The sequence below is a fragment of the Botryllus schlosseri genome, chromosome 3 (assembly GCF_051294905.1).
Source record: "Botryllus schlosseri isolate E-star chromosome 3, Bs_hap1, whole genome shotgun sequence".
Taxonomy (NCBI): domain Eukaryota; kingdom Metazoa; phylum Chordata; class Ascidiacea; order Stolidobranchia; family Styelidae; genus Botryllus; species Botryllus schlosseri.
The window spans coordinates 2,649,906-2,666,800 of record NC_137238.1 but is presented as its reverse complement, the minus strand read 5'-3'; the positions used below and the strand labels follow the sequence as shown (position 1 = coordinate 2,666,800).

Genomic DNA, 16,895 nt, shown 5'->3' with positions numbered 1-16,895 from the left:
CAATATACTGCTGATGAACAACAACGTGAAAACTCGACATTGAGAACAAGCGTTTATAATGTTGCATAGGCATTTCCTAACATAAATCTCCATTTCTGATAGAAACATGCTATTATAGTACCACCATTGTTTCATGTACTATACTCAGCATTATTTCCCTTAGCATTGCTTAGCATTCTTGTCCGAAAGCAGACACGATACTCTGCAATACTGATTGAGATATATTTTTATAGTACACTCATTTTATATGTGCGTAGATTTTCACTTTGATATTGACTTTGCTCTTGAGGATCTGAATATTTTCAAAAGATCAGTGATCAGTAATACTCATGTTGATACCAGTGATGAGCGGAGTCTGCTTTTCGAGACTCCGAGTCCCTCCGACAACTTTGGTCTCTGAGGCAAAATCCCTCCGACTCCGGGGATCTCAATCCCAGACTCCGAGATAACCCGAAGAATCTTGTCCAGTCCCCGAAATATATTCAGACCATTGTCGAAGAATCCCAATCGATGTTTTCGATAGCCTGTCTGATATTCATACCAGTTTTTTTAGTATCCGTGAATTGCCGAACAGTCGCAACATTACTTCTGAGAGTCAAGTTCTCTCCAACAAAATGGACGGTCAAGCTAATAGAACTGCGACCCTTTAGATCGGTCCACATATCTGTGGTGATGCCAGCCAGCCCATAACACTTGATAGCAACTCTTAGTTCCTCTGACAGCTTCTGCTTCAAAGACGAAGCCTCCTCATCGAACTTACGTTTCACCGTAAATCTGGATGGCAAAACGTCTTCTGCACAACACCACGGCAAACCGACACTTCTTCGGTATTCTCCACCCGGCGATCAGTGTTCCCCATGATCACCTTCTCCTTTGATTACTCGCTTACTTGCATTTCAACTGCGATCAATTCTTCTTACAAGCTTCGATTTTGTCTTCGAAGATGCGACGTACCACTTGTCAACTTGTGATGCTTTAGCTGAACATTGCAATTTTGACATCTCGCAAACCCGGTATACTGGCCGTTATTATCATGCAGCATCAGAGTGAAATCCTTCCACACGTCACTCTTTTTCTGCGTCTTAGTGAGTAACCCACTTGACGTCGACGGTGCTTCAGCCATTATATTAAGACGACGAAGGAAGACCAGTCAGTTCGAACTAACTACCACTAACACCACTGAAATCGACGATCACATCACAGGTTTCAGTAAATTAAGTTCCGCATCGCCATGAAACAGTTGATGGAACTGCACTGCACTAAACATACATGATGCATCACTGACGCACAGATCGACGCTCCTTGAAGTTGACTAAATGACTAGTGACTTCCAATTTTGAAGCTGATACATGATATCTGGAATTTGGAGTCTGAGACAGACCAGCAGCAGAAACTTGATTGTGGTGCTGATTTTTCATATCACATCAAAGTCATTTCTCAATCAAACCAAACATTACATGACGAAAATTCAGAAGAGTTCTGGATGACTGACTACGTCAATCAATATTGAAGGAAGCGTAGTTGAGTTGATGCGAGCAGAGCAAAGCAGACGGTTGTAGTTATTTAGTGTGGCTGTTCAGAAATTCGGAATATTCTGTTTTTACAGGGTAAGATCAGCTTACCTTAGTGATTTATGTATTGTTGAAATCTTTAAAGCGGGCTTAGATGCTGGTATGCCTCTGTGAGCGGATCTTACTAGCGAAAATTCGTCGCAATGTCATTAAATCATGTAACACATTGCATAAGTTATTATTGTTTCCATCCAGATACTTGCTTGTTGTATGTATATTTCTCACAGATATAAAGGTAATATTGATGTAACACTTATTATCGATATCTCTCACTGCAAATTGCAAGTACGATGAAAGTTGCGAACAGTTATCACAAAAGTGGTATCGGATATTATCTTGTTTCAACTGATACCAACGTTGGGAATACATTTTCACAAAATGGACCTATTACTATATTGAATGTCATCAGGATAATGGGATATATTACGTTATGATCATCAACTTGCTGGAAGAATCAGGGTAGCCAAAGGCTGTACCATAGGGAAGCCCCGCTGTATGTTGCTGATTGTAAATGTTTCGCACAATTACTGGGGTAGCATGAAAATTAGTCACGAAACAAATACGCAAGGAGGAATATGATGTGACTATAGAAGACTGCAATGACAGCAACGTGGAAGATCTATCTTATCTCCTAATATGGTGACATTCAGCAGTGGATTCAAAGACGGCATCTCATTGCAGGGAGAAAATGATGCGCTGCGAACGATATTGGGTGTCTTCAAGTTTGTGAACTACAGACACTGCTCAGCGGAAATGCCTTGCTAGATCACTAGGTTACTCTCCAGTCCCCAATTGCAGTGCAGATGGCTGATTTTTATGCACTTGTCAATCATTTTTGCATGTTACCGGTCATATTACAACTTTACAAGGTGTCAACTGTCTGTGTTTTGGTTTGTAATCAATAGTGTCTTCTGGTCAAAGCTATCGAAAGATATCGGGGGCAAAACTAACAATACTCCGTAAAACTCCGGAAAAATATCTGTTGTAAACTCCGACTCCACTCCGGGTATCACAAAATTGGCAAAACTCCGCTCCGACTCCACTCCGACTCCGCTCCGGTGCTCATCACTGGTTGATACTCTGTCATTCTGAACCGACTCATACATAAATTTACATCTTGCAAACCATAATAAATAGGCATAATTCATATGGACTCAGTTTTGATTCGCTAGAAATTATGCATTTTCCGACCGAAAATTGATGGCGGTCATATGTATCACAGGTGTCAATAAAAAATAATGTACTCGAGTTCATGAGAATGGTCCCGACAATAGTAATAAATTCGAAGAATAATTTTCCGATCTCGGTGAAATAATCAATGGTGGGTGGAAATGTGAAAATCTATTGTTTCTACGACTACTCTAAACTTAAGTTATGGCGTTTGTCACTTAGTTTGATTAATTTATCATCCACTGTTTCATAAAATGTAGGTCAAGTGGAAGATCGAATCCTTATTGACACTATATCGAACGTTGATGGTAGGTTACGTAAAATAAGTCCCCATGCTCACTATTACAATTGATAGGTAATATTGAGGAATATAGCAAGCAGTCACTGTGATAACTATACTCACTTATTCTTCGTAGTAGCCTTTAGCTCCATCATAGTATCCCTTGGATTCGTCATAGTATCCTTTGGATTCGTCTTCATCCATTCCGTAGAAAAGTTTCGATTCGTCGTAGTATCCTTTGGATTCGTCTTCATTCATTCCGTAGTAACCCTTCGATTCGTCTTCTTCCATATCGTAGTAGCCACGCTCCTGGTCGTAACGCCTTCTCCTGACGTAATAGCGGCGCCTCCTTGCCCACCACAAGGCATCAGCCTGCAGGACAAGCCCGATTACGACAAGAAGTATCAGAGTGGTTTTAGTCTGCATGTGGAAGCTGCGGAAAACGAGATGAGTGTTATCATATCACCATAACAAAGTATTGAATTTGCAGTCTATATTCTTACTTTGGTATCGTTCCAGTGCTATCGTAGCTTTTGATTGATGTGAAGTGGTTAAAATATGAAGCTCCTTATATAGATGTTGGATGGAATTGTTCCCACAGCATACTTCATCACAGCAACACCCGGAGTTATCGCGCTAATCATATTTTACTATATTAAACGAGATTATGCCAACAAAAGTATTTCCGACGATCATCATTGTATATTTTCTCTAAATAGTTTCATAGGAAAGCCTATTACCGAGCGTGCATTGGCTTCAATGCTAACACCGTATGGTCGTACTTCATTCGTGAATCATATTCTGAACAAAGTAATCAGAGGGGCGTACACCGCAATTGAAATTATTGTGGCGGCTGCTACACGATCATTAGATGCTTGATTTTGTTTACTTTTAGCTGATTAGTCGAGCAAACCGCTAGAGATAAAAATGTACGCATTGCTGCTACGCATTGCTGCTAAAGGGGGATTTTCACAACGCATTTCTGCAAATATTGATAGGCCTACCCACGACATACCTCACCCGGTGACATTAGCGTTCGCGGTAAGTGACTGAGATCGAACTCCACATTTCAAATGATTAAATATTCAGTGATGTGAAAATATTAGTGGCCCCAAGACTTGAATCCCATACGGTCGGATTCGAGTTGCCAAAGTTTACTATTTCATGACGGAAGCATCCTATTCACTGAAACAGGGGCCCAGTTGGGCGCATTCATCCTCAAACGTAAAATACAGGCCATGAAGCGTTTGATTGGTTCACAACTATAAATCAGAGTGTAGTTGCTAATTTGAGTGAATAGACTGTGATCACCTATAGCAGGGAAGTAGTTATATAAATGTGCGGAATGCCCCCATTCGAGATTTCTAATAAACAAACAAAGATTATCAGTATAATATATAATTAAAGAATTACCTCATTATCAATTTTGCAGCAATACTTTTATGACCTTGTGTGCGGCAATCAAAAGGAGGAATAATTGATGCTAGAGAGAAAAAGAACAAACCAAGAATCTCGATTGACCTTTGTACTCTGGCCAGACACTTAACTTGGGATATGAATTACGATAATTCATTGTAATTTTACTGCATTTTTCCACGACCTACAGCTGACTTCGGTCGTACACGACGGGGCTTGGTGATAGTTGCCTGCCGACAAATCGCCCTGACCTGTCGTCCCGTGGTCCAATTTCGTGACAGGGCTTGGGGATAATTGCCCATTAAACCCCCTGGTTGACTTGTCGTTCCATGCTTGACTCAATTTGATGTACGGTGGGGCATAGGAATAATTGCCGGTCGTGACGTCGATAAAGTGTTTTCCTGATCTGTGAGATCCCGGTGCGTGGTTTTGGTGTCAATACGTTCGACTGTGCAAAGTCACGCTTGTGATCTGTCTCATACTATTATACTTGCCCATCTTTTGCTTTGTTGTCGACTTAAATAGTAAGGAGAAATGATCTGTTATGGTTATAAATATGCGTGTCACTTCGAGTCATATCGAGAACCAGAAAGAATGTCGTGTATTAGCAATGTATATTAGGCGCCCCGACATAGATTAACTAGAAGAAAGTAACATTATGAATGAAATAAATAGCTGATTGTCAATTTGGCTCGCATCAACGTGTTAACTTCCGGTATTACCTACCTAGCAGTGCAAGCAACAACTGTTGCTGTTCCACACCTTTACCGTGTTCTAGCGTCTTCATAGGACAGACAGTCCCAACCAAACAAATGTATTTATGATGGGTTCTTTTACTGCTTCACGTCTGGTCAAGCGTAATCATGCCGGTGCCCGTAAATGATATGTAATTTACCGCGGCATATTAATTTTATATGCTGTACATGATGTACAACTAGAATAGATCTGTTGGCGAACTAATGCCTTGTCCGTCTGTAACACACATATCGATCACGAGCTCACCACGCACTTGTCGTTCGAGGGCGACTAATTTCGCTGTGGACATGTGTTCGCCCGTGCCGTAAAACATCCTCAACGCTTGTTATGCCAACACCCCCAAACATATTTGCAATATCATACTAAGTATATAGTGATTCGGCGGAGTGTTTCCGTCAGAGAATTTCTGCGTCACCCCTTCGAGCCTCGCATTTGCCGTTCGAACTCGGAAACTACGAGTACGATGTCAGATTCAGTTGTACAGTGACTAATCGGGATAGCTCGCTTCATCGGGGATCAGTGGACTTACCCTATAATGCTATAATGGGGGTGAATTGTGTCAGATCATACGTGATGCGATCTCGCCTGCTTTCGGTGAGGTGTAAAGATGAGTGAGAGATTTCGAAATCTGACTCCACCCCGACTCGGGTTGCCAAATCAAAGTCCAAAAAATCCGGCTGGCACGTAAAGTCCTGAAATTTCGACTTATTGTGAGAGTGAAATCTAGTATAAATTCGACTCTCAAAGTCACTTACGATTCCTTTGGTAGGGTTGGTTTTGTTAGTATTGTAACATGGTAATCGGTGACAGGGGACTTTTAATCCAGGTCCAAAGAGTCTGGAAATACGTTAGTAATACAACCGTCGGCCGGTGGGGTATTAGAGAGAATTGCGTATTTTTTCGACGGAAACGGTGATCGCACTGACTGGTTCTCATCACTCGTCGTTGGAATGCTTGTAATTTCGATGTGGTGTGATGAACGCAAATCAGCTGTGATCAATCGATGTCAGTCATCAATCCGCCTGTTTGACAAAACTCACGTTTTCGGGAGGGTTGACAGCAACACAATGCGATGAATGTGATGTCCCCATCGACCCCCCTGTTTTAATAGGGTTACCATACGTCCTCATTTAGGGGAGGATATGTCCTCCCTTTTCCAGATATGTCCTTCCTTCGACCAAATGTACCCCTTTTTTGTCAATTTGTCCCCATTGTTAGCGTAAAATACCCAAAAACCACCTCGAATAACGTAAAATGCGGGGCTAGTGTAGGAGTCGGGTATTTAGGTAGTCAAGTCGGGAATAGTAAAAGCTACCCCAGCTACCATTACATGATAAAATCGAGCCCACTCAACCGTCCCTGTCGGGGTATACCCACCTTAGTACAGCCAAATGATCCGGTGACTTACCGAGAATATCCGGGGAGGTGGTACATAACTCTCACATTGAGTACTTTGGAACGCGTGTGAAATCGACATCGTCCGTTACCCGACTGAAGCAAGTCGCCACTGCAATCCCTCTCTGTGTATACACAACGTATACTAAGCACTATAGATTCAGACGAAACTACGTATTCTGGAGACGCCACCTCATCCGCGCAAGCGGTGTCTTACAAAAAGCCTAGAGGTGAGCCGTGCTATAAGTCGGCGGTTACGGAAAATTATGAAGAATATCGGTCTTATGTAAATGACCATTGTAGTCGAGAAACACCATGAATACTACAAAACAAAACGTATTCTGGCAGGGTTATCGAGATAGCTGGAGTGATTTACAACACATGCTAAATTTCTTTCAAATAGAAGTACAAAATGTAGCTTTGAAGTACTCAAGAGAAGTGTTATCATGCCACCTTGGTACCGTCAAATCAGAGAGCGCCACGTCATCCTAATTGCCACGCCTACAATACGCCCATTGTCACGTCACCCTAGTTGTCACGCCTAGATATTCTAATGTTTTGTGAATTTCAATATTGATTTTCCATGTGTATTTAGCAATATGTATTAAATAACTTGCTTCCGAGAAATAAATAATATTCATTATACGTTAGATGATTAAATTCCGAGACTTTATATAAACTTGCTTTCGAAAAATAAATATAATTCAGATTATACATAAGTTTCGAAAATATAAATAAATTCGAAAACTATGATGACTATGCAAGGCTATATTCTCCGGATAATATTATTATGTGTATTTAGGACTTTGTATTTTCACGGATAATATAAGCAACGCTGAACTAGGTGTGGTTTTATGATGATATATCAAAATTCTACACATCATCACTAATTGATTAATATAAAATGCGATTTTGAGCGCTGCGAGTTGATAATATTAATCCCTACGCTTCTGATGCATGATTTTTTGTGATAAGGACCTTGGTAACATTCAGAGTCTGCAACGATTGTTTGGATATACATTATAGCAATACCCCACTGAACTATAGGCGGTTGTATTACTCTATTGGTCAGAGATAGCTCATCCGTCCATATTTTTAAACTTGATTTTATGTATACTAGTTACGGTCGCTGCAGGCTCCGCATTTTACGACTTATTTTCATTAGACGCAGGCAAGCGATTCTCAAGTTCGGAGCTACGGAAATAAATCACTCGCATGTGCAATACGAGGTCTCTGCATCTCAAGTTCGGAGCTATGGAAACAAATCACTCGCATGTGCGCGTTCCGAAGTCGTAACAGCTTCAGTAGCATATACGCAAATCCCAAGGCGAAAATAATCGAACGAAGTATAGCCGCAGGCGCGAGATTCGCAGGGCTCTAATTATACAAACACTCTCTCTGCCTGTACGCGAACCCTAGCGTTATCACGACAGGGTCTAATTAGCGCATTCTGAAGCCATGAATTTATTCAACTTCATTGAGATAGCCATGATTTAAAGATGGTAATCGAGTGTGACAATAGCACTCGTCAAAGTTATACAAACATAACCTTAAACTAATCTTTACTTCACAAAATATAAAGTTATAAAAGTAAGCAGATTTCTATGAAAACCCGCTACATAGAAGTAAAAGTAGTCTAGAAACATTACTATTTACTGAAAAATCGTTTCTCAGAAGTGGGGTTAGTCTACGAACATAACCACTTACTTACTTTGAAATCTCTACTTGTACTTGTATTGGAGCAGAATTGTGACCGATGCATTAATGACTATAATACTCTGTATTTTAAATTACCCACACCTATGAGTCGAAATGTTCTTAAGTAACTCATGTTTCCAACATCACCTAAACGCAAAGTTCCAAAATTTCCATGTTGATCAAATACCACAAACTTTGCTTGCTTTCAGAGTTAGTAACAAAGCGCATACCAGAATTCACCCCAAAAAGTCGGTACTCCGAAAATTTTGTAAAATAGAGCTTTTTGGTGATGGACTTAAGTTCCAATGAACAAGTGTTCACGTAAGTTCGAATCCCACACCAAGTACGTTTTACGAGAATTACCATTTTTAGATTCAAATATAGCGTATGGAGTACTTTTTCAGCGCATTAGAGACGTTTACACTATGGAGTTCGTAAGCTTTACTTGAGGTTTTTAAATTAAGGTAGAAGTAGCCATTTCCGAGTAAGTAAAACGTTAGTATTTTAGGTCCATTTCTGCTTAATACTATAATTATCATGGTGTTGAAGCAGTCCAATATCATAAACACTTGAAAGAATTTGTTGCATGCAGCTAAAAACCTAATTGAGTACTCCGAAGAAGTACAAGTAGCACAGTTTATGGTGTTTGTATGACATCAAAATCTACGTACTTTGCGCTTACCTTAAGTTCATAGTTTTCCTCGTCTGTCTACTTTACAAGATTCAGTGTAGATATTCAGTAGAAATGTAAACACGCTTGAATATGACTAAAACTCGCAAGTGGAAAATAAGTCAGATCGCTCGAAATAATAGTCCCGAGTTGCGTAAAGCTAATGTTATCCCCGTAGCTGATATCAAGGTTTGCAATTTCGCCTATGGGAATGAGGTATTAGAAAATACCAATTCGAGAGGTTCTCTACTAGATAGTGCCTAGCTTTCTCCATCGCCAATACCTGATGCTGTCGGATAAGTTTATGAAACTGACACGTCTCATCCAGAGCAATGAAAAAAGTAAATTCCAACATTTTAATATCACTAAATGTCTACTGAAGTACATGAAGTGCAGATCTCCAACAAGTGAAAAAGTACGTATTAAAGGTATAGTTTGCCAGATAACTGAAAATAATAAATAAAATTAAAAAATTAAAAAGCGCGAAATATTACATTTTATCCCGGAACGCAACAAGAAAAATCGTATGAGTTTTGTAAAGTAGATAGAAAACTATGCCTGATAACTGAAAATAATAAAAAATAAAATTAAAATATTAAAAAGCGCGAAAAATTACATTCTATCGCGGAACGTAACACGAAAAATCGTATTACTTTTGCAAAGTAGAAAGAAAGCTACACTATTCCGATGCACTAAAGACTTTTACACTCCGGATTTTGTATAGTATATAATAATTTTACATTGCGGGGTATTCAGTAAACTTTAATCCAGTCATCCTCCGTCTATTTTCAATCACGCTGCTCTTATTAGTCGAGGCTTCGAACCCCACATCCAGCACGTTTTATGGGGATTAATATTTTTAGACTCAAATACTTTTCCAATGTACTAAAGTCTTACAGTACGGATTTCGTAGAGTAGTTAGAAAACTACCTTTTGAGTCGGTAGCGAAGTACTTGTTCATTTTGGAGTACTCAAGTATTGGTTTTGCCTTGGTAGCAATATACTCAATCAAGTGATTATCCATTTACAGCGCATCTACTTCTATTTCAGAGTTTTCGGTTTTCAGACAAACTTTACCTTCAATACTTACTGATTTACTCGTTCGGAAATCATCACTTCTTGCACTTTACTCAAAATTTACTGAAACTAAAATGTTAAAATGTACTTTTTACAATCCCCTCGATGAGCAGCGCCAGTTTCAACTATATCCTATCATGCATTTTCGCGCTGCAGAATGACTTATCACAACGAAAAATAGCAAAAATACATCGAGAATCTGCAAACTCTCACTGCGAAATATTTGAGTTTTACGAATTATACTTCAAAGTGAGCTTACATATTGGATATCATCAAAACCCTCTCCATATCGAAATAATTGTACATTTGGAGTACTCAAGTATAGGTTTCGCCTGCTATACTTAATCAAGTGATTATCTATTTAGACTTCATCTACTTCTATTTCTATTTCAGAGTTTTCAGTTATCAGACAAATAATACCTTCAATACTTACTTTTTTACTCGCTCGGAAATCAGCACTTCATGTACTTCAGAAGAAATTTACTGGTAATAGAATGTTGAAATGTATTTTTCCATTGGCCTTGATGAGCGGGCCCAGTTTCATCTATATTCTACAATGCATTTTCAGACTTCAGAATGACTTATCGCAATGAAAAATAGCACAAATACATCGAGGATTTGCGAACTCTCACTATACGATAATTGAGTTTTACAAATTACCCTTCAAAGTGAACCTACATGTTGGGTATTATCCAAAACCTCGTAGAATTTTGCTCGGAGCGACAAATCCTTTGAATTAAGGTGGAAGTACCTATTTCCGACTAAGTAAAACGTCAGTATTCTAGGTCTATTTCTGCTTAATTCTGAAACTATAGCGGATTTGAAGCAGTACAATATCATAAACACTTGAGAGTATTTGGTGCATGTAGGCAAAAAACGTACTTGAATACTCGGAAGAAGTCAATACTTACTTGTTTAGCCGCTCGGACATCGTCCCTTCTTGTACTTTAATAGAAATTTACTACTCATAAATGAGTAATCGACTTTACCCGATATTCGCGTACTATGAAATTGAAGAATGAATAGACGCGTTTTCAAACTATAGAATGATATAGTCTCTACAAAATGTTTTTGATATCAAGATAACTTTTTTACGTGAATGGTCACGTATCCTAATATTCAAATAACCCAACACAGGGCTAGTACTTACAGGAATATCCTAGTTCTTGTAACAAAGTTGTATGTGCACAATATATGTTTAAGGTAAGTCCTACATATTCATGATTTCGTCCGAGTTTGTATTTTAGAAAATATTATACAACAATTTAGTTTACTAACGAGAAGTGTCGAGTTATCGAATGATTTTCCCTTCCGTCAAAACAAATAGAATGTGAAACTATATTTCTAACGTTTTTAACCCTTTGCACACCAGTGGTAAATCACACAAGCAACAAGTTTCGTGAATCGAGTTATTGAATAACGTGAAAGCGTTTTTCCAGTGTCAAGTCGTTATGTTGAATAAAGCGTATATTTTAATACCCCGAAGTGAGACTTCGAAACTATCGTCAGTTCTCCAAGAGCAAATATCGTGTTCTACAAGTGTTAAGTTGTTGTATTATGTAGCTGGTAATTGGTGCACGTAAGCCAAGGATCGAACCAACTTGTGTTAACTTGCGTTATTATGTACCTAGTAATTGGTGCGAGTAATCCCGCAACTGCTGCTGTTCAATGGCTTTACCGCGTTCTTACCAAACACCTTAATAAGGATAGACAGCCCCAAGCTGATAATGTAAGTATGTATGTATGAATGACGGGTCTTATGGTGCTTGATGATAGAAGCTGGTCTTCTATTCTATATTCCGAAATAATCAAGCTGGTGGTTTTACCAGCACCGCGCCACATAGAAACTTTAGTAGAATCGCTTATTATAACTCCTCACGTTCACTCAAGTAAATCTAATTTGATACTCGAGTACTGAACCTTAATTTTCCAGCAGTGTGATAAACGCCCGCAGATGGTACTCAACATCACGCAATTTCGCTCGAATACAAGTAAAAGTACAGATTTCAAAGTAAGTAAGTAAGTAAGTAAGTAACTGGTTATGTTGGTAGACTATATCTCCACTTCTATAGTTCAGAGATGTTGAGCAGAGAAGTACATGTATTTCTTCAAAGTACACAAGTTTTTTTTTTGCCTACGTGCACCAACTACTCAAGTGTTTATGATATAGGCCTGTTTCAAATTCAAGACAGTTTCGGTATTAAACAAAAATGGACCTTGAATACTAACTTTTACAATGTGAAATTTTATATGCATTAACTAAGAAACGTCTTTTACAATGGTTCGGTATGATTTCTATATTATTCCACTCTCGTTATTGGACCGCGGTGTGACGCCGAGCTATATCTCGATGCCTAGGCTTCCGCATTTATTTTTTTTTCGATTTATTCTGCCCCATGTAGATTTAACATAAGGAAGGTTATTTCACTCATAAAATTCGGAATACGTATTTGCTCGAGTTAAAGCCATAACGCTTGGAGTGAAATTTTACGTGGTTTTCGTTGATATTCAACTGGGCTAATTTCGAAACGTAAATTGAAAAACTCAAATATGGCATAGTAGGACTTCCCAAATTTTCGGTATATTTTTGCTATTTTTTCACGGTGATGATAGGTCATTCAGGACAGCGCAATGCATTGTAGGAAATAAATGAAACTGGTACAATTCATCAAGACCCCTGAAAAAAAGTACATTAAATTTCAACATTTTATTAGCAGGTAATCGAAATACAACAAACTGTGCTAACCTTTGGAGTTGTTGAGTAAAGAAGTACTCGTACTTTTTCAGAGTATACCAAGTAGGTTTTTTGCCTACATGCACCAAATACTCTCAAGTCTTTATGAAATCGGAGTGCTTCAACTTCATGATAGCTATAGTATTAGGCAGAAATATATCTGGAGTACTAACGTTTTACTTACTCGGAAATGACTACTTCTATCTTATTTTAAAGGGTTCCTCGCTCGACGCGTAATTTTATGAGGTTTTGAATAATATCCAACATATAGCACCACTTTGAAGGGTACTTCGTAAATTCAAATATTGCACAGTGAGAGTTCGCAAATTCTCGATGTATTTTTGGTATTTTTATTGCGGTAAGTCATTCTGCGGCGCGATAATGCATCGTAGGATATAGATGAAACTGACACCGCTCACCAGGGCCACTGAAAAGAAGTACATTTCAACATTTTAGTAGCAGTAAATTCCTAGTAAAGGACAAGAAGTGATGTTTTCCGAGTGAGTTAAAAAGTAAGTATTGAAGGTATAGTTTGCTCGAAAAACCGACAACTCTGAAATAGAACTAGATTCAGTGTAAATAGTTAATCACTTGATTAAGTATAGCGCAAGCAGGCCAAACCTATACTTGAGTACTCCAAAATGTGCGTGTACTTCGCTATCGACTCACTCCACGTAAAAAGTGACTAGGTTTTAGAGTACTTTTTCAGTTCTTGACAGTTTCAGTTTTAGACAAAATTTGGAATAAAAAACTAGCTCATTCGGAAATCTTTTCTTTAACCTGTACTTGATTGTAGCAAGTAAATCTCATTTATTAATAATTCTACATGTACTTGTACACTTGACCATGTGTTATGACTTACATAATTACTTTTCGCTATATTTGAAGTCTGCCAAATAGCAGTAGCCTATATGTTACGGTGAGCTTCTATTCATTCTGTTTGATCATCTTGACTAACGATATTCATTCCACGAGCTCTTCAGTGATAGTCCTGGGACTTGGAACAGTGTTATATGACATCATAGCGATACGAAGTTACGACAGTTTAAAATTATCTACCTTACGACACCAAATTTCGTCAGTTCATATCCACCTTCAATTATCGTGTTATACAAATATTGCGTATACGGGATAAATACATATATGGCTATGTCGTTGCAATCTTCAAAAAAGTACCTCCCTCAGTAAGCAATTTCTCGTAGGCTATGCATACAAATGAGGACAGTTACATCAACGAGTGGTAACTTGTTGTATTATGTAGCTAGTAATTAGTGCAAGTAAGTCCGCAACTACTGTTCAAGGCCTTTTCCTCGGTTTTACCAAGCATCCTCGTAAGGATAGACAGCTCCAATCAGCTAATGTAAGTGTGTACAGTGTATGTATGTATGAGGGGTCTTATGCCGCTTGACGAATGAAGTTGATCGTCTACACTATTCCGAAATAATCAAGTTAGTGGTTTTTAACAGGACCTCACCTTATAGAAAATTCAGTAGAATAACTCATAACTCCTCACGTTTACTCAAGTAAATCTAATTTTATAATCAAGTAGGCCTACTGAATCTTATTTTTCCAACGAGTTCAAATTTAGCTCTAACTTATGAGAATAAATATAATAACTTTTCACGTTGCAGTGTAATTTACAGTATGAGCCAAGTGATTTCATAATTAACACAAGACAAATAAATTAATTACTAGAGTATTATAAGATATTCGTGTCATCCTCCTTCGTATATCATAAAAGAATACCTACTGCAGGCGATTTGTAATTATTTGCGCTGTGTTTGATTAACTCAATCATGTTGCAGTGTTTTTTAATAGCGAAACTCAGTATAATCTAAGTAATTTCATGATAAACACAAGCTAATTGAATGAATTAACGTTAAAGTAGCTTGAGCTTACGTTTGTATCACCTTGACAAGTGGCATTATCAGACATGAAAATGATATTATTACCTAATACCAGAAGTTAACACACGTCAATGTGGTTCGGAATTCACGAGAAATTGGTTACTAAGAGAAGTATATTCTTGTATACACAATAGCGGAGAGAATCTTTAAAATGTAGTAAGCAGGCCGATGGGTATTCGTTGAGTTGTACAAGCTCTTGATCGATGTGGAGTGGTTAAAATATGAAGCTCCTTATATAGATGTTGGATGGAATTGTTTCCACAGCAAACTGTCGGAAATTGTTTATACTTTATCGCAGCAACATCTGGGTTATCGCGCTAATCACATTTTACTATATTAAACGAGATTATGTCAACAAAAGTATTTCCGAGGATCATCATTGTATATTTTCTCTAAATAGTTTCATAGGAAAGCCTAACACCTAGCGTGCATTGGTTTCAATGATAACACAGTATGGTCGTACTTCAATCGTGAATCATGTTCTGAACAAAGGAATCAGAAGGGCGCACACCGCAATTGAAATTATTGTGGCGGCTGCTACACGATCATCAGATGCTTGATTTTGTTTACTTTTAGCTGATGAGTCGTGCATACTGCTAGAGCAAAAATTTACGGCTTGCTGCTAAAATTAGGGGGATTTTCACAACGCATTTCTGTAAATATTAGTACCCACGACATACCTCGCCCGGTGACATCAGCGTTCGCGGTAAGTGACTGAGATCGAACTCCGCATTTTAAAAGGATAAATATTCAGTGATGTGACAATTTCAGTGGCCTCAAGACTTGAACCCCTTACGGTCGCATTCGAGGTGCAAAGGTTTACTGTTTCATGACGGATGCATCCTATTCACTGAAACATAGGCCCAGTTGGGCGCATTCATCCTCAAACGTAAAATACAGGCCATGAAGCGTTTGATTGGTTTACAACTATAAATCTGAGAGCAGTTGCTAATTTTAGTGAATAGACTGTGATCACCTAGAGTAGGGGTGGCCAACCTTTTTGCTAACCACGGCCGCATTTCGAATGCTTACATAGCACACGGCCGCATTCCAGGGCATATCCGTATTGAATTAACTGGACATCAAATACCAATGTTAATCTGTCCATGTCAATTTCCGGTGAACTCCAGACCAATCTAATTTTCATATCGGCTTGCTATACCCGCCGAAATCGCAAGGGGTCATGTTATGAATACTCACCGGTACACGGCATGATCGCGCCAAGCGCGACAATTTTTTCAGATTCAGGTATGGATTTCGTCATGAAAATTAGTAATTTCCCATATTACTATCAAATATTTATCCTTCCTCAGCTCATATGATCAGATTCACCGGTAGAGGTGATGATCGGGTAGTGTTTTCGAAAATTTGGGACAAGTGATGAATAATGATGCATCTCCGGTAGGCAATTGATTTTATTCAAGTCATTATTTGCATGCTGTTATTTCGTAACCTCCCATCAGGATTGTCAGTTTATCGGAAATGTGTCGGAATCGCCCAAGCGTATACCAGAAACAAATTTCATTCGTGAGGAGCACACGATCGCAAGTTGGCATTTCTATATATTTTTTTCTTATTGATTCTTCACCTTCTTTTTATTCGACTTTTCCCGTGTGGGGCTCTTATAATATCATAATACATACGAAAATACATATCGTTTTCATGATAGGCTGTCATAAAGGGGCGTAACCGGCCACTGTAACTCGCTTCATAAGCTGAACCCGCAAAAAAGGAAATCATGATAATCCAGTAATGTAAACAAATTAGTTGGCTGATGATACTGTAGCAGCTGCTAAAGTCATATCAATTACGATGCACATCTCTTCATAATAATGTAGGAACGATAAATGAGCATGGATTTTGATTGTGCCTTGAAAAAGTGGATGTGAAGATCTCCGCCGGATTTGGATTGCGTAGAGATTTACTATTATGTTCAAGCTGGATTTGGATTTGTACATAGACATTGCAGGATTTGTGTATGTCACGAAATGAGTTTTGGATTCGATTTGGACTGGTGTTTCAATCTCACATCAGGATCAGAAACTCAACATATCAAATCCACTCATCTTGAGACGTACCAACGTCCGAACGAATCATTGAGATTCATTGTACGCCCATATGGAATTACGAGATACGAGTGAAATATATACCACTATAATAATCGGAAATTCCTTTGTTTTCATTGTCGCATCACATAAAGTTATTTGGTAATTGAGCGATC

At 38.5% G+C, this 16,895-nt stretch overlaps 1 protein-coding gene across 2 annotated transcripts; it reads right to left on the bottom strand.

The window, feature by feature from the left end:
* Positions 1-203: 203 nt before the first annotated feature.
* Positions 204-3,669, bottom strand: LOC145435551 (uncharacterized). 2 transcript variants are annotated; one of them, XM_080312824.1, is made up of 4 exons: positions 3,525-3,669; positions 3,287-3,454; positions 3,145-3,232; positions 204-292 (listed from the first exon to the last, which is right to left on the bottom strand). In XM_080312824.1, the coding sequence occupies exons 2-3, from the start codon at positions 3,445-3,447 to the stop codon at positions 3,145-3,147; spliced, it is 249 nt and encodes an 82-aa protein (XP_080168950.1). In that variant the 5' UTR covers positions 3,448-3,454; positions 3,525-3,669; the 3' UTR covers positions 204-292. The 2 variants fall into 2 exon arrangements, with proteins under 2 accessions (XP_080168950.1, XP_080168949.1); XM_080312823.1 differs by having other exon boundaries at positions 3,145-3,454.
* Between the last annotated feature and the right edge of the window lie 13,226 nt (positions 3,670-16,895).